This window comes from Carcharodon carcharias (assembly GCF_017639515.1).
Source record: "Carcharodon carcharias isolate sCarCar2 chromosome 36 unlocalized genomic scaffold, sCarCar2.pri SUPER_36_unloc_2, whole genome shotgun sequence".
Lineage (NCBI taxonomy): Eukaryota > Metazoa > Chordata > Chondrichthyes > Lamniformes > Lamnidae > Carcharodon > Carcharodon carcharias.
Genome location: NW_024470737.1, coordinates 1,247,905 through 1,270,467, shown reverse-complemented (window position 1 = coordinate 1,270,467; position 22,563 = coordinate 1,247,905). Strand labels below are relative to the sequence as shown.

At 56.7% G+C, this 22,563-nt stretch overlaps 2 protein-coding genes across 2 annotated transcripts in view; both read left to right on the top strand.

The window, feature by feature from the left end:
* Positions 1-9,326, top strand: part of LOC121274416 (aminopeptidase N-like) — a 78,085-nt gene extending 68,759 nt beyond the window's left edge. The window contains exons 18-20 of the mRNA XM_041181725.1: positions 4,368-4,508; positions 7,541-7,619; positions 9,107-9,326. Coding sequence (XP_041037659.1) covers positions 4,368-4,508; positions 7,541-7,619; positions 9,107-9,256 — 370 coding nt within the window. The 3' untranslated portion in view covers positions 9,257-9,326. The remainder of the gene's footprint in view (positions 1-4,367; positions 4,509-7,540; positions 7,620-9,106) is intronic.
* A 3,913-nt stretch (positions 9,327-13,239) lies between these two features.
* gpatch4 (G patch domain containing 4) overlaps positions 13,240-22,563 on the top strand; it is an 82,294-nt gene continuing 72,970 nt past the window's right edge. The window contains exon 1 of the mRNA XM_041181749.1: positions 13,240-13,325. Coding sequence (XP_041037683.1) covers positions 13,280-13,325 — 46 coding nt within the window. The 5' untranslated portion in view covers positions 13,240-13,279. The remainder of the gene's footprint in view (positions 13,326-22,563) is intronic.

Below are 22,563 nucleotides of genomic sequence, written 5' to 3'. Positions count from 1 at the left end.
ATAAAAGTGCATCCATAATCATGGGAATTTTAATCAACATATCGACTAGAAAAATCAGATGGGCAAAGGTAGCCTAGATGAGGAGTTCATAGAATATTTTTGGAATGGCTTCTTAGAACAGCACGTTCTGGAGCCATCCAGAGCTGGTATTGTGCAACGAGATAGGGGTCATTAATGACCTCATAATGAAGGCACCCATAGGTGGCAACGATCATAATATGATAGAATTTTATATTCAGTTTGAGGGAGAGAAGACTGGGTCCAAGACTAGTATTTTAAACTTAAATAAGGGTGACTATGAGGGCACGAAAGCAGATCTGGCTAAAATGAACTGGCAAATGAGGTTAAGGGGTATGTCAATGGAGATTCATTGGCAGACATTTAAGGGGATATTTCAGAATAGATACATTTCAACAAGAAAAAGTTCTAAGGATAGGGCCCACCGTCCATGGTTAACTAAAAAAATTAAAGATAGTATCAAACTTAAAGAAAAAAGCTTTTAATTATGCAAAGATGGATGGCAGGCCAGAAGATTGGACAGAATGTAAAAAACATCAAAGAATGACTAAAAGATTAATAAGGAGGGAAAAATTCGAGTACGAGAGAAAGCTAGTTAGTAATGTAAAGACTGATAGAAAGAGTTTCTATACCTCTTTAAATAAGAAAGGAGTTAACAAAGTGAGAATTGGTCCTATAGAAAGTGAGTCTGGGGAGTTAATAATGGAAAATAAGGTATTGGCGGATGAATTGAATCAGTTTTTTGCTTCGGTCTTCACTATAGAGGACACAAGTAACATCCCAGAAATAGCTGTAAATCAGGAAACGGAAGAGAGGGAGGAACTCCAGAAAATTACAATCACCGGTCAACGTAGTTCTGTGAAAGGGAAATCATGTTGAACCAATTTGTTGCAGTTCTTTGAAGAAGTAACACATGCTGTGGATAAAGGGGAACTGGTAGATGTACTGTGCTTAGATTTCCAAAAGGCACTGAAAGGTGCCACATCAAAGGTTATTGCAAAATCTAAAAGCCCATGGTGTAGGGGGTAACATTTTGGCATGGAAAGAAGGTTTACTGGCTAACAGGAAGCAAAGAGTAGGCATAAATGGGTCTTTTTCTAGTTGGTGGGATGTGACATGCGGTGTGTCACAGGGATTAGTGCTGGGGCCTCAACTGCTTAACATTTATATAAATGACTTGGATGAAGGGAGCGAAGGTATGGTTGCTAAATTTGCTGATGACACAAAGATAGGCAAGCTGTGAAGAGGCTACAGAGGGATATCGATAGGTTAAGTGAGTGAGCAAAGGTCTGGCAAATGGAGTATAACGTGGGAAAATGTGAAATTGTCCATTTTGGCAGGAAGAATCAAAAAGAAGCATGTTATCTAAACGGTGAGAGATTGCAGAGCTCTGAGATGCAGAGGGATCTGGGTGTCCTAGCGCATGAATCACAAAAGGTTAGCATGCAGGTACAGTGAGTCATTAGGAAAGCTAATAGAATGTTGTTGCTTATTGTGAGGGGAATTAAATACAGAAGTAGGGAAGTTATGCTTCAGTTATGCAGGACACTGGTGAGACCACATCTGGAGTATTGGGTACAGTATTGGTCTCCTTAGAAACATAGAAAATAGGAGCAGGAGGTATGTCATTCAGTCCTTCGAGCCTGCTCTGCCATCCAATATGATCATGGCTGATCCTCTATCTCAACACTGTACTCCCGCTCTCTCCCCATACCCCTTGACATCTTTAGAGTCTAGAAATCTACCTACTTCCTCCTTAAATATATTCAGTAACTTGGCCTCCACAGCCTCTGTGGTAGAGAATTCCACAGGTTCATCACCCTCTGAGTGAAGAAGTTTCTCATCTCAGTCCTAAATGGTCCACCCCGTATCCTGAGACTGTGACCCCTTGTTCTAGACCCTACCCCAGCCAGAGGAAACATCATCCCTGAATCCAGTCTGTCCATCCCTGTCAGAATTTTATATGTTTCAATCAGATCCCCTCTCATTCTTCTAAACTCCAGTGAATACAGGCCTAGTCAGCCCAATCTCTCCTCCCACAACACTCCTGCCATCCCAGGAATCAGTCTGGTGAACCTTCACTGCTCTTCCTCTATGGCAAGTATATCCTTTCTTAGGTAAGGAAACCAAAACTGCACACACTACTCCAGATGTGGTCTCACCAAGACCCTGTACAGCTGCAGTAAGACATCCTTGCTCCTGTACTCAAGTCCTCTCACAATGAAGGCCAACATACCATTTGCCTCCCTAACTGCTTGCTGCACCTGCATGTTTGCTTTCAATGACTGGTGTACACACTTATCCACATTATACTGCATCTGCCCACTCACTCAACCTGTCTAAATTGTCCTGAAGCCTCTTAACCCCCTCCTCACCGCTCACATTCCCACCTCGTTTTGTGTCATCAGCAAACTTAGAAATATTACATTTGGTTCCCTCATCCAAATCATTGATATATATTGTGAATAGCTGGGACCCAAGCACTGATCCGGTACCCCACTAGTCACCACCTGCCACTCTGAAAAAGACCCATTTATTCCTACTGGATAAAAAACAACCCACCCATTCCTGGTATTAGTCTGGTAAGAGGATGTTTCCTCTTGCATTGGAAAGAGTTCGGAGAATGTTTACCAGACTAATACCAGGAATGGGCGGGTTGTCTCATGAGGAAAGGTCGGACAGGCTGGGCTTGTATCCACTGGAGTTTAGAAGAGTGAGAGGTGACTTGATTGAAACATATAAGATCCTGAGGGGTATTGACAGGGTGGATGTGGAGAGGGTGTTTCCCCTTGTGGGAGAATCTAGAACTAGGGGGTCACTGTTTAAAAATAAGGGTCACCCTTTAAAACAGAGATGAGGAGAAATTTTTTTCTCATGCAGAGTTAAGAGTCTTTGGAACTCTCTTCCTCAAAAGGTGGTGGAGGAGAGTCTTTGAATATTTTTAAGGCCGAGCGAGATAGATTCTTGATGAACAAGGGGGTGAAACGTTATCGGGGGTGGATGGGAATGTGGAGTTAGGTTGAAATCAGACCAGCCATGGGTGGAGGAGCAGGCTTGAAGGGCCTACTCCTGCTCCAAATCCACATGTACCTTTAAGAGAGCGTATCTGAAATGCTGCCAATCATGACCCACCTTGATAGGATGTGATGTAACAGTCCCATGACTGATATTCAGTCTCCAAGCAGCAGCGGTAGGAGTCTGGTGTATTGTACATAGCGCGGAATCTTTCATGCCTGTCAGTGTTGGGCATGTTCGGACTCCTACCCCACCCCGGAACTCCTTCCCCCTGGAGACTCCAACCCCCCGGACCCCTCCCCTTCCCACAACTCCACTCCCGACTCCTCCTTCCAACCTCCAGACTCCTTCCCCTCTCCAGACTCCCTTCTCCCCCAAGACCCCTTCCTCCCCCTGGACTCCTTGCCCTCTCTGGACTCCTTCCCTTACACCTTCTTCCCCCCCCCCACCTTAAACCTTCTTACCCCCTTACACTTACCTCCCCAGTTGCCATATTCTCCCCTATAACCCCCTCCTCCCCGCGTACTCTCTCCCCCAATTCTCACCCCTCTGACACCTTTGTCCCTCCCCAACCTCAACCCCCCCACACCTCCGCTACCTCTTCCTCTCCCAGCCAACCCTAGACCTTCCTCTCTCACCCCCCCCTCCCCCGCCAGTACATCTTCCTCTCCCAAACACAGCTGGACCTCCCTCTCCACCCCCTCGAGCATCATCTGTTGTGAACAGACCCTCAACGGTGACGTTCCACCTCCCGTGATCTGGACATTCCTCCAGGGTCCTGTTGCTGTGGGGCTCCAGCATCTTCTACTCCTTGGACGTCCGCGATGTGAGCAAGGCTCCCAGGCGGGTAAGTCCCAGCTTCTGCCTGTCACACTTGTGGTGACGGGCTCTGCACCGATGTGTTCACCCACCGATGTGGGCGGACGATCCAGCGTGGGGGAGGGAGTGGGGGGGTGGTGGTCCAGCAAGGGGGAGGGGGTGGGGGTCCAGCATGGGGGAGGGGGTGGGGGTCCAGCGTGGGGGGATGGGGTGTGATTCCAGCAGGCTGGTCTTATAATGATCTCCAGATGTACTTGCTATAGAGGGAATGCAGCGAAGGTTTACTCGACTGATTCCTGGGATGGTGGGACTGACATATGAGGAGAGATTGAGTTGGTTAGAATTATATTCGCTGGAGTTCAGAAGAATGAGGAGGGATTAGGACACAACCAACATGACATTCATGCCAACCTTGGTGGCTATGCCTTTATCCTGAGATACCTACAGGAAGTGTCACGCGTAATGTCTCGACTGTGCTGGTGATGGACGGTCTCTCTCTCTCTCTATCTCCTCAGGTACCTGAGTTTCACCTTGATGCCGTGGAAGATTAAGCAGCAAGATGCTCTAGCCACCATTATCTTGGTCGCCCAAAATATCAATGGGAAGAAGCCGGCGTGGGACTTCATCAAGGACAACTGGGCGTCCATCGTTTCCAAGTAAGTTCATCGGCGGTTCACATCCTCCACGTGACTCCTGCCTCCACCAGTCCTGCCCCCTCCCCCCACAGTCCGGGAGAGGCCAGAAGCCTACCCTTGGCGGTCAGTTCAGTGGGGGTGGTTGGCATGGTGTGTCACACCCCCACCACCCCCCCCACCCCACCTACTTCACTAGACCGTCCCCCATCACCACAGCTCCCTGGCATCACTGAGTGCCACTGCGGGGGTGGGGGAATGGTGGGGGGTGGGGGGCAGGGTGGTGGTTCTGACCCTCAGGGCACATAGCCAGTTTTTTTTTTTGCCCTCAATAACTCTCTGAGCATCATGGAACGGTTGCAGCACAGGAGGCGGCCATTCAGCCCTCCTGCCTTTGTTGGCACTTTTTCTCCTTTTGAATTGCTCCTGAGATTTCGACGTTGTTGGCAGGGCCAGTATTTGTTGCCCACCCCTAACTGCCCCTTGAGACGGTGGTAGGGGTGAGCCGCCGCCTTGAGCCGCTGCAGTCCCTGTGGTGCAGGCACGCCCACAGTGCTGTTCTGTAGTTGTTTGGCACGACAGAGTGGTTTACTGGGGCATTTCAGAGGGGCAGTTAAGAGTTAACCACATTGCTGGGGGTCTGGAGTCACGTGTAGGTGCTACGACCACACGAAGAGGGGTAAAAATGAGCCTCTTGACCCAGCCCTCCAGGTCTGACGGTTACAGGATTTTTTGGGAATTTAGTGAGGAGGTACGTTGCCAATGCTGCAGGAGTTTGACCACGTCCCCTTTCAGATTGTGAAGGATTAGACAGCCAGCCTTTCAGAGTTTAAACAAGGAACAAGATAAGTTTATTGAAACTGTATCCTGAATGAAAAAAAACCTAGGAAAATCGTAAGGTCTCACACTTTCCCTGGGCACACACACACTCTCGTGCACACACACACTCTCGCGCACACACCATACACACACACACTCATGCAAAAACTCGCGAGCGCACACACACACATCCACAAACATACTCTCGTGCACACACACACTCTCGCGCACACACACTCTCGCACACACACACTCTCGCACACACACACACACTCATGCATACAGTCACGCGTGCACACACACACAACCCCACACACACACTCTCACGCACACACACTCTCGCACACACACCATACACACACACACTCATGCATACACTCGCGCGCGCGCGCACACACACACACCCACATACACACTCTCGCGCTCACACACTCTTGCACACACACACTCTCGCGCACACACCATACACACACATATGCATACACTCGCGCGCATGCACACATACACACCCACAAACAAACTCTCACGCACACACCACACACACACTCATGCATACACTCGCGCATGCGCTCACGCACACACACCCACATACACATTCTCACACACACACACACTCGCGTGCACACACACACACTCATGCATACACTTGTGCACACACATGTTCATACTCACACATAAAAACCCACTGATACACTCCCACTGGCACATACACACTCTCGCGCACACACACACACACACACACACACACACACACACACACACCAGTAGAGGTGGTAGGATAAGAGGATAGACTTAATGCTTTTTTAACAGTTTGTAAAGAAGATAAAATAAAGGAATATACAGTGAGCTGCCCTTTGGAGACAGCCAGCAAGCTACAGCATACAAACTTGCATTCCACTCAAGTGGGATGAAAAAGAACAGACACTCAAACCCTCTAAGGAGTGTGAAAGACCCCATCTCCTGTTGGCTTTTACACTAGCCTGAAACTTTTCAAAAGTTTCCGAGATGAGACATCAAAATGCAATCAGCTGTTCTAAAAACAATGATGGCAGCGCTCAGGGTAATGAAATTCCTCTGGAATATACAGCCAGCAGGACTTTTTACTGTTCACTAAGAACTGTTTACCGGTCAGAAAGATCAGAGGTCAAATGGCTGCAAAGAAGCTCATCTCTCTCTCTCTCTTTCTCCTCCTATAAGACAGTCCTTAAAACCAACCCCTTTAACCAAGCCTTTGGTCATCTGTCCCTAATATCTCCTTATGTGGATTGGGGTCAAATATTGTTTGATCCTGTGAAGCCTCTTGGGATATTTTAGCTGCTGTACAAGTGCGGGCTGTTGGTCTCATTGCGCAGCACACCTTGAGAAGGTGGGGGTGAGCTGCCTTCTTGAGCCGCTGCAGTCCCTGTGGTGTAGGTACACCCACAGTGCTGTTAGGGAGGGAGTTCCAGGATTTGGACCCAGCGACAGTGAAGGAACGGCCGATATATTTCCAAGTCAGGATGGTGAGTGACTCGGAGGGGAACTTCCAGGTGGTGGTGTTCCCCATGTGTCTGCTGCCCTTGTCCTTCTAGATGGTAGAGGTCGTGGGTTTGGAAGGTGCTGTCGAAGGAGCCTTGGTGAGTTGCTGCAGTGCATCTTGTAGATGGTACACACACTGCAGCCTCACCCCTGCTTCCCGATCGCCTCCCCATTTTCCCCCGATGAGATGGAAGGTGGAACAAAAGGGCTGTTGAAACTGTCAAAGCCTTGAAAGACGAGGGAGCTGGGATTGATCAGGAAACGGGGAGGCCAGATTCGGGTTGACAAGCTGCGATTAAAGATCTAGAACCGGCGGCAGGATGGGCCGAATGGCCTCCTGACGGGCTGAATATCTACCGTTCTGCGACTGATCCAAGCCCACGTCACACCAAACAATGATATGCTCAAGGAATAAAGACAGAAAATGCTGGAGTAACTCAGCAGTGTCTGCGGAGAGAGAGGGAAACCGAGTTAATGTTTCCAGTCCGGATGATTCTCCTTCAGAGAGAAAGGGGGGTGGGGGGGCAGAGGCTGAGGGAGGGAATCCTCGCTCCACTGAGGTGAACTGGGACATCTGACCACGTGAAGGGTATCATGTAAATGCAAGTTGTTGTTGTAATGTAACCCCCCCCACTCCCCCACACCCCACCACCAACCCCACCCCCCCCCCACCCCCCCCCCCACACTATATCTGACAAGCTTTCATTTTCTATGACCAGGTTCAAGATGACCGAGGTGATTTTGGGCCTGCTCGATGGCGTGACCTCCAGATTCTCCACCGACGAGGACCTGCAGGAGGTCAGGATCCATAGCGCCAAGTTCCTCCCTCCGCCCGAGCGCATTGGGGCAGCCTCTTCCCCAAGCCCCCAGGTTAAAGGAAGGGGGCCTGTGCTCCACCACCTCAGGCTCCTGCCTAGCCGCCCCCCCCCACCCCCAGCGCCTCAGGAACGATCAGGTGCTATTCAAACTGCGGTCACTGTAACAATTTGGCAGCCAATCTATGCACAGCAAGCTCCCACAAACAACAATGTGATCATGGCGCCAGAGCATCTGCTTTATTCTTAGTGATGTTGGCCGAGGGATCAATCATTGGCCAGAGGTCACCAGGGAGAAAGTCGCCCCCCCCCCCCACACCGTCCAGACGCCACCCACTCGCTCCTCTTCCATTAGTGCTCGGTTGACTTCCACTTGATAGGGCAGATGGGGTCTTGGTTCTCATCCTGAAAGACGGCACCTCCGACTGTGCAGCACCCCCGCAGTACACACCCTCCGACAATGCGGCACTCCCTCAGTACTGACCCTCCGACAGTGCGGCGCTCCCTCAGTACTGACCCTCCGACAGTGCGGCACTCCCTCAGTACTGACCCTCCAACAGTGCGGCACTCCCTCAGTACTGACCCTCCGACAGTGCGGCGCTCCCTCGGTACTGACCCTCCGACAGTGCGGCACTCCCTCAGTACTGACCCTCCGACAGAGCGGCACTCCCTCAGTACTGACCCTCCGACAGTGCAGCACTCCCTCAGTACTGACCGTCCGACAGTGCGGCACTCCCTCAGTACTGACCCTCCGACAGTGCGGCACTCCCTCAGTACTGACCCTCCGACAGTGCGGCACTCCCTCAGTACTGACCCTCCGACAGTGCGGCTCTCCCTCAGCACTGACCCTCCGACAGTGCGGCTCTCCCTCAGCACTGACCCTCCGACCGTGCGGCGCTCCCTCAGCACTGGCACTGGGAGTGTCGGCCTGGTTTATGTGGCTCAATTCTCTGGACAGGGAGTTGAATCCACGACCTTCTGGCCCAATGGTGAGGCTGTGACCTGCTGGGACTTGGCCAACACGGTGACGAAACCCACGGCCGGTCAGCACTTCATCCTGCGCCCAGGCTCATGGTCAAACCAGGCACCGCTGACGTTACCATGGAAACAATACCCATTCGGTTTCTGCATCCCCCACCCTGGCTCTGTGACGGGGTGGGGGGGGTGCGGGGAATCAGGCTGATTTCCACCCCCTCGATTGGCATTCAGCCGGCCAGTGCCTATTCTGCAGCGTGAGGCCGAGGGACAATGGGCGAGGGTCGCCGAGAGGTCAAAGGCCCCATTGGCCCTCGCCAAGCTCTTTGTGATTGGTCAGCTCGGTGAGGCGGCCGCCGGACAGCCCACCGAGTCCCTGGGGCAACTTCCAGCGCCACCGGCTGCGACTGTCTGGGGGAGCGACGCTGCCGACGCGCACTTCTCTGCCTTACCTGCCCTGACGCTTGTCTCTCTCTCTCTCTCTTCTGCTCGTAGCTGAAGGCCTTCAAACTGACCCTCGAGGCCAGCGGGTACCAATTCGCCAGCCGCATCCTGACCAAGGCGATCGAGAGGACCACCTCCTACATCCAGTGGAGGAAGGACAACGAGGGGGAGATTTACCAATGGGTCCACAACAACCTGTGAAAGCCCCGGGGGCGCTGACCAACCCCTTCCCCTCGTGCTCTGCTGGGGCCTTTGCCCCGTTTCCACCCCCACCCCCACACAGGCCTGCTCGGCTTGGGCACATCATTCAGCCCAACCGCCCCACAACCCCCCCACCTACCCACCCACCCACCCCCCCCTCCCGACCACTCAGCAGAGGGACGGAGTGGAGAGCAGCGAGGACCAGGCTCCCGTCACTCTCCCACAGCCGGCGCCCGGGCGTTTCGATCCTCCACGAAATAACGTCATGAACTTCGATTTGCGGGGCGTTGAAAACCTCCCTGCATGAAGTATCAGGACAAGCGAAACCGATATCTAACCCCCAGCGTGCTCCTAACTCTCACCAACGCGTCCCGGTCTTACCTACCACTCACCCAAATGAAGACGGTTCCTAACGCTGGATTGTTGACCGTCAGGTCCTTTTAAACCCTCCAGCTGACTCAAAAAAAAGGCCACCTACGTTGTGACAGAACGGGATGGAGCAGGACAATGGAGCAGGCGGTAGACTCCCAGCGTCCCACCTTCCTAACTCTCGCCCATCCTGAGCTATTAGAAATCCCAATAAGGCAGTTTTGTCGATCCCCTCCACGTGACATTGTCGGCACGGGCTGGGTTAGACATCGGGAATCCTGCACCAGGCCTGGGGAACCTCACGGAAGTGACTTCCCGACGATTTTCAGCCTCCGCGAGTGACAGAACCCCTTTGCCTGTTGAGCCGCCCGTGGATGCAGCTCCCTGGCTATCTACCTTATCGCCCGCTTCACTCCCCTGCTACGTGAACCACAGAATTTGTTTTCGTATCGTTGGTATAAATTTCAAATGGTAATGTCCACCCAAATGTTTTATTCCTCCTGGTAGAACCAACTGCTTTCCCTCCAATGTTTATCAAATGATTTAATTTTTCTCTGAAACGTATAAAATCGTCTGTCTTCATTCGAGTCTCCTGTTACTTCACCCTGAACCAAACAGCCCAGCGGAACTTTTGTTTTAATTCGTTCATGGGACGTGGGCACGGTTGGCTAGGGAGGGGTAAGGGGAGGGAGGGGTAAAGGGAGGGAGGGGTAAGGGGAGGGAGGGGTAAAGGGAGGGAGGGGTATCACTCTCCTTTCTTCTTATCTGGCAAAGATCGAAGGTTCACGTGTACAATATAAAGCTGTAACCCAAGATATACGGCAAGTAACATTCGTGTCACGCACGTGCCAGGCAATGACCATCTCCAACAAGGGAGAGTCCAGCCGTCATTCAACAGCATTACCATCGCTGAATCCCCCACTATCAACATCCTGGGGGGTTACCATTGACCGGAAACTGACGAAGGCATATGGGATACTTGCCTTTATTAGCCGAGGCTTAGAATATAAGAGCAGGGAGGTTATGCTGGAACTGTATAAAACGCTGGTTACCACAGCTAGAGTATTGCGTGCAGTTCTGGAATCCGCATTATAGGAAGGATGTGATTGCACTAGAGAGAGTGCAGAGAAGATTTACCAGGATGTTGCCTGGACTGGAGAGTTTTAGTTATGAGGAGAGATTGGATAGACTGGGGTTATTTTCCCTGGAGCAGAGGAGATTGAGGGGGGACCTGATTGAGGTGTATAAAATTATGAGGGGCATAGATAGGGCAGACAGGAAGAAACTTTTCCCCTTGGCTGAGGGATCAATAACCAGGGGGCAGAGATTTAAGGTAAGGGGCAGGAGGTTTAGAGGGGATGTGAGGAAGAATTTTTTCACCCAGAGGGTGGTGGGAATCTGGAACTCACTGGCTGAAAGGGTAGGAGAGGCAGAAACCCTCAACATTTAAGAAGTATTTGGATGTGCACTGGCGATGATGCCATGGGATACAAGGCTATGGGCCTAGTGCTGGAAAATGGGATTAGAATACTTAGGTACTTGTTTGACCTGCACAGACTTGAAGGGCTGAAGGGCCTTTTTTGGGGCGTAGACCTCCATGACTCTTATGACTATGACCAGCCATATAAATACTGTGGCTACAAGAGCAGGTCAGAGGCTGGGAATCCTGCAGTGAGTAATTCACCTCCTGACTCCCCAAAGCCTGTCCACCATCTACAAGGCACAAGTCAGGAGTGGGATGGGACACTCCACTTGCCTGGGTGAGTGCAGCTCCCACAACACTCAAGAAGCTCGACACCATCCAGGACAAAGCAGCCCCGCTTGATCGGCACCAAACATTCACTCCCTCCACCACCGACGCACAGTAGCAGCAGTGTGTGTACCATCTACAAGATGCAATTACATCCTGACTTGTTTACTACACAGGATAATTGGGTGAATCGTACTTTTTATGAATTCTGCTGATCTGTGAACCCAGCCCCTCCCCCAAACCTGAGGCCTTCCTTTACAAAATAAAAACAAATAGCTGGAAAAACTCAGCAGGTCTGGCAGCATCGGCGGAGAAGAGCAAAGTTAGCGTTTTGAGTCCTCATGACCCTTCGACAGAACTAAGTGAAAATAGAAGAGAGGTGAAATATAAGCTGGTTTAAGGAGGGAGTGGGTCAGGTAGAGCTGATAGAGGCCAGTGAGAGGTGGAGATAACCAAAAGATGTCACAGACAAAAGGACAAAGAGGTGTTGAAGGTGGTGATATTATCTAAAGGAATGTGCTAATTAAGAATGGAGAGCAGGACGAGCAAGGTACAGATAGCTCTAGTGGGGGTGGGGTGAAATAAACCATGGGTGGAGTACATTTAAATACAATGGAAATAGGTGGGAAAAGAAAAATCTATATAAATTATTGGAGAAAACAAAATGGAGGGGGAAGAAACAGAAAGGGGGTGGGGATGGAGGAGAGAGTTCATGATCTAAAATTGTTGAACTCAATATTCAGTCCGGAAGGCTGTAAAGTGCCTAGTCGGAAGATGAGGTGTTGTTCCTCCAGTTTGCGTTGGGCTTCACTGGAACAATGCAGCAAGCCAAGGACAGACATGTGGGCAAGAGAGCAGGGTGGAGTGTTAAAATGGCAAGCGACAGGGAGGTTTGGGTAATGCTTGTGGACAGACTGAAGGTGTTCTACAAAGCGGTCACCCAGTCTGCGTTTGGTCTCTCCAATGTAGAGGAAACCACATTGGGAGCAGCGAATGCAGTAGACTAAATTGATGCTGGAGTTGGCGGAAATGCCGGAGGATGATCCTTTGAATGCGGAGGCTGGTGGGGTGATAAGCGAGGACAAGGGGGACCCTATCATGTTTCTGGGAGGGAGGAGAAGGCATGAGGGCGGATGCGCGGGAGATGGGCCGGACACGGTTGAGGGCACTGTCAACCACCGTGGGTGGAAAACCTCGGTTAAGGAAGAAGGAGGACATGTCAGAGGAACTGTTTTTGAAGGTAGCATCATCAGAACAGATGCGACAGAGGCGAAGGAACTGAGAGAATGGGATGGAGTCCTTACAGGAAGCGGGGTGTGAGGAGCTGTAGTCGAGGTAGCTGTGGGAGTCGGTGGGTTTGTAATGGATATTGGTGGACAGTCTATCACCAGAGATTGAGACAGAGAGGTCAAGGAAGGGAAGGGAAGTGTCAGAGATGGACCATGTGAAAATGATGGAGGGGTGGAGATTGGAAACAAAATTAATAAATTTTTCCAAGTCCCGGCGAGAGCATGAAGCAGCACCGAAGTAATCATCGATGTACTGGAGAAAGAGTTGTGGAAGGGGGCCTGGAGTAGGACTGGAACAAGGAATGTTCCACATACCCATAAAGAGACAGGCATAGCTGGGGCCCATGCGGGTACCCATAGCCACACCTTTTATTTGGAGGAAGTGAGAGGAGTTGAAGGAGAAATTGTTCAGTGTGAGAACAAGTTCAGCCAGACGGAGGAGAGTAGTGGTGGATGGGGATTGGACAGGCCCGCCACTCAAAGCCTGAACAACCTTTACAAACATGGCTCGACGGCCTCCGGAAGGGGACCTGGGTCCTTTACAAAGATGGCGGCGGCGCATGCTCCTTTGCGCGTCTAGCCGGCGCGTGACGTGCTTCCGCACTGAGCGGGAGCATGGAGTTCGCGGAGAAACAACTGAGGCAGCGGGGGTGGAGGAGAGGTAAATGGTGGGGGGGAGAGGCGGGGGATAGAGCAACGCAGGGTGCCTGGAGGGGGATGGGGAGGGGGATAGAGCAGCGCAGGGTGACTGGAGGGGGATGGGGAGGGGGATAGAGCAGCGCAGGGTGACTGGATGGGGAGGGGGATAGAGCAGCGCAGGGTGACTGGATGGGGAAGGGGATAGAGCATCGCAGTGTGACTGGACGGGGAGGGGGAGGGGGATAGAGCAACGCAGGGTGACTGGACGGGGAGGGGGAGGGGGATAGAGCAGCGCAGGGTGACTGGATGGGGAAGGGGATAGAGCAGCGCAGGGTGACTGGAGGGGGATGGGGATAGAGCAGCGCAGGGTGACTGGACGGGGAGGGGGATAGAGCAGCGCAGGGTGACTGGAGGGGGATGGGGATAGAGCAGCGCAGGGTGACTGGACGGGGAGGGGGATAGAGCAGCGCAGGGTGACTGGAGGGGGATGGGGATAGAGCAGCGCAGGGTGACTGGACGGGGAGGGGGATAGAGCAGCGCAGGGTGACTGGAGGGGGATGGGGATAGAGCAGCGCAGGGTGACTGGACGGAGAGGGGGATAGAGCAGCGCAGGGTGACTGGAGGGGGATGGGGATAGAGCAGCGCAGGGTGACTGGAGGGGGATGGGGATAGAGCAGCGCAGGGTGACTGGAGGGGGATGGGGATAGAGCAGCGCAGGGTGACTGGACGGGGTGGGGGATAGAGCAGGGCAGGGTGACTGGGTGGGGACGGGGAGGGGGATAGAGCAGCGCAGGGTGACTGGACGTGGAGGGGGATAGAGCAGCGCAGGGTGACTGGACGGGGTGGGGAATAGAGCAGGGCAGGGTGACTGGACGGGGAGGGGGATAGAGCAGCGCACGGTAACTGTGTGGGGACGGGGAAGGGGATAGTGCAGCGCAGGGTGACTGGACATGGAGGTGGATAGAGCAGCGCAGGTTGTCTGGATGGGGAGAGGGATAGAGCAGCGCAGGGTGACTGGATGGGGAAGGGGATAGAGCAGCGCAGGGTGACTGGAGGGGGAGGGGGATAGAGCAGCGCAGGGTGACTGGATGGGGAAGGGGATAGAGCAGCGCAGGGTTACTGGATGGGGAAGGGGATAGAACAGCGCAGGGTGACTGGGTGGGGAGGGGGTTAGAGCAGCGCAGGGTGACTGGAGGGGGATGGGGAGGGGGATAGAGTAGCGCAGGGTGACTGGATGGGGAAGGGGATAGAGCAGCGCAGGGTGAATGGAGGGGAAGTGGGATAGAGCAGCGCAGGGTGACTGGATGGGGAGGGGGATAGAGCAGCGCAGGGTGACTGGATGGTGAGGGGGATAAGCAGCGCAGGGTGACTGGATGGGGAGGGGGATAGAGCAGCGCAGGGTGACTGGATGGGGAGGGGGATAGAGCAGCGCAGGGTGACTGGATGGGGAGGGGGATAGAGCAGCACAGGGTGACTGGATGGGGAGGGGGATAGAGCAGCGCAGGGTGACTGGATGGGGAGGGGGATAGAGCAGCGCAGGGTGACTGGATGGGGAGGGGGATAGAGCAGCACAGGGTGACTGGATGGGGAAGGGGATAGAGCAGCACAGGGTGACTGGATGGGGAGGGGGATAGAGCAACGCAGGGTGACTGGAGCGGGATGGGGAGGGGGATTGAGCAGCGCAGGGCGACTGGAGGGGGAAGGGGATAGAGCAGCGCAGGGTGACTGCACGCGGAGGGGGATAGAGCAGCGCAGGGTGACTGGATGGGGAAGGGGATAGAGCAGCGCAGGGTGACTGGATGGGGAAGGGGATAGAGCAGCGCAGGGTGACTGTACGGGGAGGGGGATAGAGCAACGCAGGGTGACTGGGTGGGGAGGGGGATAGAGCAGCGCAGGGTGAATGGATGGGGAGGGGGATAGAGCAGCGCAGGGTGACTGGGTGGGGAGGGGGATAGAGCAGCGCAGGGTGACTGGATGGGGAGGGGGATAGAGCATCGCAGTGTGACTGGAGGGGGATGGGGAAGGGGATAGAGCAGCGCAGGGTGACTGGATGGGGAAGGGGATAGAGCAGCACAGGGTGACTGGATGGGGAAGGTGATAGAGCAGCGCAGGGTAACTGGGTGGGGATGGGGAGGGGGATAGGGCAGCGCAGGGTGACTGTACGCGGAGGGGGACAGAGCAACGCAGGGTGACTGGATGGGGAGGGGGATAGAGCAGCGCAGGGTTACTGGATGGGAAGGGGGATAGAGCAGCGCAGGGTGACTGGATGGGGAGGGGGATACAGCAGCGCAGGGTGACTGGATGGTGAGGGGGATAGAGCAGCGCAGGGTGACTGGATGGGGAAGGGGATAGAGCAGCGCAGGGTGACTGGAGGGGAAGTGGGATAGAGCAGCGCAGGGTGACTGGATGGGGAGGGGGATAGAGCAGCGCAGGGTGACTGGATGGGGAGGGGGATAGAGCAGCGCAGGGTGACTGGATGGGGAGGGGGATAGAGCAGCGCAGGGTGACTGGATGGGGAGGGGGATAGAGCAGCGCAGGGTGACTGGATAGGGAAGGGGATAGAGCAGCACAGGGTGACTGGATGGGGAGGGGGATAGAGCAACGCAGGGTGACTGGAGCGGGATGGGGAGGGGGATTGAGCAGCGCAGGGCGACTGGAGGGGGAAGGGGATAGAGCAGCGCAGGGTGACTGCACGCGGAGGGGGATAGAGCAGCGCAGGGTGACTGGATGGGGAAGGGGATAGAGCAGCGCAGGGTGACTGGATGGCTAGGGGATAGAGCAGCGCAGGGTGACTGTACGGGGAGGGGGATAGAGCAACGCAGGGTGACTGGGTGGGGAGGGGGATAGAGCAGCGCAGGGTGAATGGATGGGGAGGGGGATAGAGCAGCGCAGGGTGACTGGATGGGGAGGGGGATAGAGCAGCGCAGGGTGACTGGATGGGGAGGGGGATAGAGCAGCACAGGGTGACTGGATGGCGAGGGGGATAGAGCAGCGCAGGGTGACTGGATGGGGAGGGGGATAGAGCAGCGCAGGGTGACTGGATGGGGAGGGGGATAGAGCAGCACAGGGTGACTGGATGGGGAAGGGGATAGAGCAGCACAGGGTGACTGGATGGGGAGGGGGATAGAGCAACGCAGGGTAACTGGAGCGGGATGGGGAGGGGGATTGAGCAGCGCAGGGCGACTGGAGGGGGAAGGGGATAGAGCAGCGCAGGGTGACTGCACGCGGAGGGGGATAGAGCAGCGCAGGGTGACTGGATGGGGAAGGGGATAGAGCAGCGCAGGGTGACTGGATGGGGAAGGGGATAGAGCAGCGCAGGGTGACTGTACGGGGAGGGGGATAGAGCAACGCAGGGTGACTGGGTGGGGAGGGGGATAGAGCAGCGCAGGGTGAATGGATGGGGAGGGGGATAGAGCAGCGCAGGGTGACTGGGTGGGGAGGGGGATAGAGCAGCGCAGGGTGACTGGATGGGGAGGGGGATAGAGCATCGCAGTGTGACTGGAGGGGGATGGGGAAGGGGATAGAGCAGCGCAGGGTGACTGGATGGGGAAGGGGATAGAGCAGCACAGGGTGACTGGATGGGGATGGGGAGGGGGATAGGGCAGCGGAGGGTGACTGTACGCGGAGGGGGACAGAGCAACGCAGGGTGACTGGATGGGGAGGGGGATAGAGCAGCGCAGGGTTACTGGATGGGAAGGGGGATAGAGCAGCGCAGGGTGACTGGATGGTGAGGGGGATAGAGCAGCGCAGGGTGACTGGATGGGGAAGGGGATAGAGCAGCGCAGGGTGACTGGAGGGGAAGTGGGATAGAGCAGCGCAGGGTGACTGGATGGGGAGGGGGATAGAGCAGCGCAGGGTGACTGGATGGTGAGGGGGATAGAGCAGCGCAGGGTGACTGGATGGGGAGGGGGATAGAGCAGCGCAGGGTGACTGGATGGGGAGGGGGATAGAGCAGCGCAGGGTGACTGGATAGGGAAGGGGTTAGAGCAGCACAGGGTGACTGGATGGGGAGGGGGATAGAGCAACGCAGGGTGACTGGAGCGGGATGGGGAGGGGGATTGAGCTGCGCAGGGCGACTGGAGGGGGAAGGGGATAGAGCAGCGCAGGGTGACTGCACGCGGAGGGGGATAGAGCAGCGCAGGGTGACTGGATGGGGAAGGGGATAGAGCAGCGCAGGGTGACTGGATGGCTAGGGGATAGAGCAGCGCAGGGTGACTGTACGGGGAGGGGGATAGAGCAACGCAGGGTGACTGGGTGGGGAGGGGGATAGAGCAGCGCAGGGAGAATGGATGGGGAGGGGGATAGAGCAGCGCAGGGTGACTGGGTGGGGAGGGGGATAGAGCAGCGCAGGGTGACTGGATGGGGAGGGGGATAGAGCATCGCAGTGTGACTGGAGGGGGATGGGGAAGGGGATAGAGCAGCGCAGGGTGACTGGATGGGGAAGGGGATAGAGCAGCACAGGGTGACTGGATGGGGAAGGTGATAGAGCAGCGCAGGTTAACTGGGTGGGGATGGGGAGGGGGATAGGGCAGCGCAGGGTGACTGTACGCGGAGGGGGACAGAGCAACGCAGGGTGACTGGATGGGGAGGGGGATAGAGCAGCGCAGGGTTACTGGATGGGAAGGGGGATAGAGCAGCGCAGGGTGACTGGATGGGGAGGGGGATACAGCAGCGCAGGGTGACTGGATGGTGAGGGGGATAGAGCAGCGCAGGGTGACTGGACGGGGAGGGGGATAGAGCAGCGCAGGATAACTGCGTGTGGACGGGGAGGGGGATAGAGCAGTGCAGGGTAACTGTGTGGGGACGGGGAGGGGGATAGAGCAGCGCAGCGTGACTGGACGTGGAGGGGGATAGAGCAGCGCAGGTTGACTGGATGGGGAGGGGGATAGAGCAGCGCAGGTTGACTGTACGGGGAGGGGGATAGAGCAACGCAGGGTGACTGGGTGGGGAGGGGGATAGAGCAGCGCAGGGTGACTGGATGGGAAGGGGGATAGAGCAGCGCAGGGTGACTGGGTGGGGAGGGGGATAGAGCAGCGCAGGGTGACTGAGTGGGGAGGGGGATAGAGCAGCGCAGGGTGACTGGATGGGGAGGGGGATAGAGCATCGCCGTGTGACTGGAGGGGGATGGGGAAGGGGATAGAGCAGCGCAGTGTGACTGGATGGGGAAGGGGATAGAGCAGCACAGGGTGACTGGATGGGGAAGGTGATAGAGCAGCGCAGGTTAACTGGGTGGGGATGGGGAGGGGGATAGAGCAGCGCAGGGTGACTGTACGCGGAGGGGGACAGAGCAATGCAGGGTGACTGGATGGGGAGGGGGATAGAGCAGCGCAGGGTGACTGGATGGGGAGGGGGATACAGCAGCGCAGGTTGACTGGATGGTGAGGGGGATAGAGGAGCGCAGGGTAACTGGGTGGGGATGGGGAGGGGGATAGAGCATCGCAGGGTGACTGGACGGGGAGGGGAAAGAGCAGCGCAGGGTAACTGGGTGGGGACGGGGAGGGGGATAGAGCAGCGCAGCGTGACTGGACGTGGAGGGGGATAGAGCAGCGCAGGTTGACTGGATGGGGAGGGGGATAGAGCAACGCAGGGTGACTGGAGCGGGATGGGGAGGGGGATAGAGCAGCGCAGGGTGACTGGACGCGGAGGGGGACAGAGCATCGCAGGGTGACTGGAGGGGGAAGGGGATAGAGCAGCGCAGGGTCACTGGGTGGGGAGGGGGATAGAGCAGCGCAGGGTGACTGGACGCGGAGGGGGATAGAGCAGTGCAGGGTGACTGGACGTGCAGGTGGATAGAGCAGCGCAGGTTGACTGGATGGGGAGGGGGATAGAGCAGCGCAGGGTGACTGGACGGGGAGGGAGATAGAGCAGGGCAGGGTGACTGGACGGGGAGGGTGATAGAGCAGGGCAGGGTGACTGGACGTGGAGGTGGATAGAGCAGCGCAGGGTGACTGGAGCGGGATGGGGAGGGGGATAGAGCAGCACAGGGTGACTGGAGGGGGAAGGGGATAGAGCAGCGCAGTGACTGGATGGGGAAGGGGATAGAGCAGCGCAGTGACTGGATGGGGAAGGGGATAGAGCAGGGCAGGGTGACTGGATGGGGAGGGCGATAGAGCAGCGCAGGGTGACTAGATGGGGAGGGGGATAGAGCAGCGCAGGGTGACTGGATGGGGAGGGGGATAGAGCAGCACAGGGTGACTGGATGGGGAGGGTGATAGAGCAGCGCAGGGTGACTGGAGGGGGTGGGGGATAGTGCAGCGCAAGTTGACTGGATGGGGAGGGGGATAGAGCAACGCAGGGTGACTGGAGGGGGAGGGGGATTGAGCAGCGCAGGGTGACTGGATGAGGAGGGGGATAGAGCAGCGCAGGGTGACTGGAGGGGGAGGGGGATAGAGCAGCGCAGGGTGACTGCACGCGGAGGGGGATAGAGCAGCGCAGGGTGACTGGATGGGGAAGGGGATAGAGCAGCGCAGGGTGACTGGATGGCTAGGGGATAGAGCAGCGCAGGGTGACTGTACGGGGAGGGGGATAGAGCAACGCAGGGTGACTGGGTGGGGAGGGGGATAGAGCAGCGCAGGGTGAATGGATGGGGAGGGGGATAGAGCAGCGCAGGGTGACTGGGTGGGGAGGGGGATAGAGCAGCGCAGGGTGACTGGATGGGGAGGGGGATAGAGCATCGCAGTGTGACTGGAGGGGGATGGGGAAGGGGATAGAGCAGCGCAGGGTGACTGGATGGGGAAGGGGATAGAGCAGCACAGGGTGACTGGATGGGGAAGGTGATAGAGCAGCGCAGGTTAACTGGGTGGGGATGGGGAGGGGGATAGGGCAGCGCAGGGTGACTGTACGCGGAGGGGGACAGAGCAACGCAGGGTGACTGGATGGGGAGGGGGATAGAGCAGCGCAGGGTTACTGGATGGGAAGGGGGATAGAGCAGCGCAGGGTGACTGGATGTGGAGGGGTATACAGCAGCGCAGTGTGACTGTATGGTGAGGGGGATAGAGCAACGCAGGGTGACTGGACGGGGAGGGGGATAGAGCAGCGCAGGGTAACTGGGTGGGGACGGGGAGGGGGATAGAGCATCGCATTGTGACTGGACGGGGAGGGGGATAGAGCAGCGCAGGGTGACTGGACGGGGAGGGGGATAGAGCAGCGCAGGGTAACTGGGTGGGGACGAGGAGGGGGATAGAGCAACGCAGGGTGACTAGATGGGGAGGGGGATAGAGCAGCGCAGGGTGACTGGATGGGGAAGGGGATAGAGCAGCGCAGGGTGACTGGATGGGGAAGGGGATAGAGCAGCGCAGGGTGACTGTACGGGGAGGGGGATAGAGCAGCGCAGGGTGACTGGATGGGGAGGGGGATACAGCAGCGCAGGGTGACCGGATGGGGAGGGGGATAGAGCAGGGCAGGGTGACTGGGTGGGGACGGGGAGGGGGATAGAGCAGCGCAGGGTGACTGGACGTGGAGGGGGATAGAGCAGCGCAGGGTGACTGGACGGGGTGGGGGATAGAGCAGGGCAGGGTGACTGGACGGGGAGGGGGATAGAGCAGCGCACGGTAACTGTGTGGGGACGGGGAAGGGGATAGTGCAGCGCAGGGTGACTGGACATGGAGGTGGATAGAGCAGCGCAGGTTGTCTGGATGGGGAGGGGGATAGAGCAGCGCAGGGTGACTGGAGCGGGATGGCGAGGGGGACAGAGCAGCGCAGGGTGACTGGAGGGGGAGGGGAATAGAGCAGCGCAGGGTGACTGGATGGTGAGGGGGATAAGCAGCGCAGGGTGACTGGATGGGGAGGGGGATAGAGCAGCGCAGGGTGACTGGATGGGGAGGGGGATAGAGCAGCGCAGGGTGACTGGATGGGGAGGGCGATAGAGCAGCACAGGGTGACTGGATGGGGAAGGGGATAGAGCAGCACAGGGTGACTGGATGGGGAGGGGGATAGAGCAATGCAGGGTAACTGGAGCGGGATGGGGAGGGGGATTGAGCAGCGCAGGGCGACTGGAGGGGGAAGGGGTTAGAGCAGCGCAGGGTGACTGCACGCGGAGGGGGATAGAGCAGCGCAGGGTGACTGGATGGGGAAGGGGATAGAGCAGCGCAGGGTGACTGGATGGGGAAGGGGATAGAGCAGCGCAGGGTGACTGTACGGGGAGGGGGATAGAGCAACGCAGGGTGACTGGGTGGGGAGGGGGATAGAGCAGCGCAGTGTGAATGGATGGGGAGGGGGATAGAGCAGCGCAGGGTGACTGGGTGGGGAGGGGGATAGAGCAGCGCAGGGTGACTGGATGGGGAGGGGGATAGAGCATCGCAGTGTGACTGGAGGGGGATGGGGAAGGGGATAGAGCAGCGCAGGGTGACTGGATGGGGAAGGGGATAGAGCAGCACAGGGTGACTGGATGGGGATGGGGAGGGGGATAGTGCAGCGCAGGGTGACTGTACGCGGAGGGGGACAGAGCAACGCAGGGTGACTGGATGGGGAGGGGGATAGAGCAGCGCAGGGTTACTGGATGGGAAGGGGGATAGAGCAGCGCAGGGTGACTGGATGGTGAGGGGGATAGAGCAGCGCAGGGTGACTGGATGGGGAAGGGGATAGAGCAGCGCAGGGTGACTGGAGGGGAAGTGGGATAGAGCAGCGCAGGGTGACTGGATGGGGAGGGGGATAGAGCAGCGCAGGGTGACTGGATGGTGAGGGGGATAGAGCAGCGCAGGGTGACTGGATGGGGAGGGGGATAGAGCAGCGCAGGGTGACTGGATGGGGAGGGGGATAGAGCAGCGCAGGGTGACTGGATAGGGAAGGGGATAGAGCAGCACAGGGTGACTGGATGGGGAGGGGGATAGAGCAACGCAGGGTGACTGGAGCGGGATGGGGAGGGGGATTGAGCTGCGCAGGGCGACTGGAGGGGGAGGGGGATAGAGCAGCGCAGGGTGACTGCACGCGGAGGGGGATAGAGCAGCGCAGGGTGACTGGATGGGGAAGGGGATAGAGCAGCGCAGGGTGACTGGATGGCTAGGGGATAGAGCAGCGCAGGGTGACTGTACGGGGAGGGGGATAGAGCAACGCAGGGTGACTGGGTGGGGAGGGGGATAGAGCAGCGCAGGGTGACTGGATGGGGAGGGGGATAGAGCAACGCAGGGTAACTGGAGCGGGATGGGGAGGGGGATTGAGCAGCGCAGGGCGACTGGAGGGGGAAGGGGATAGAGCAGCGCAGGGTGACTGCACGCGGAGGGGGATAGAGCAGCGCAGGGTGACTGGATGGGGAAGGGGATAGA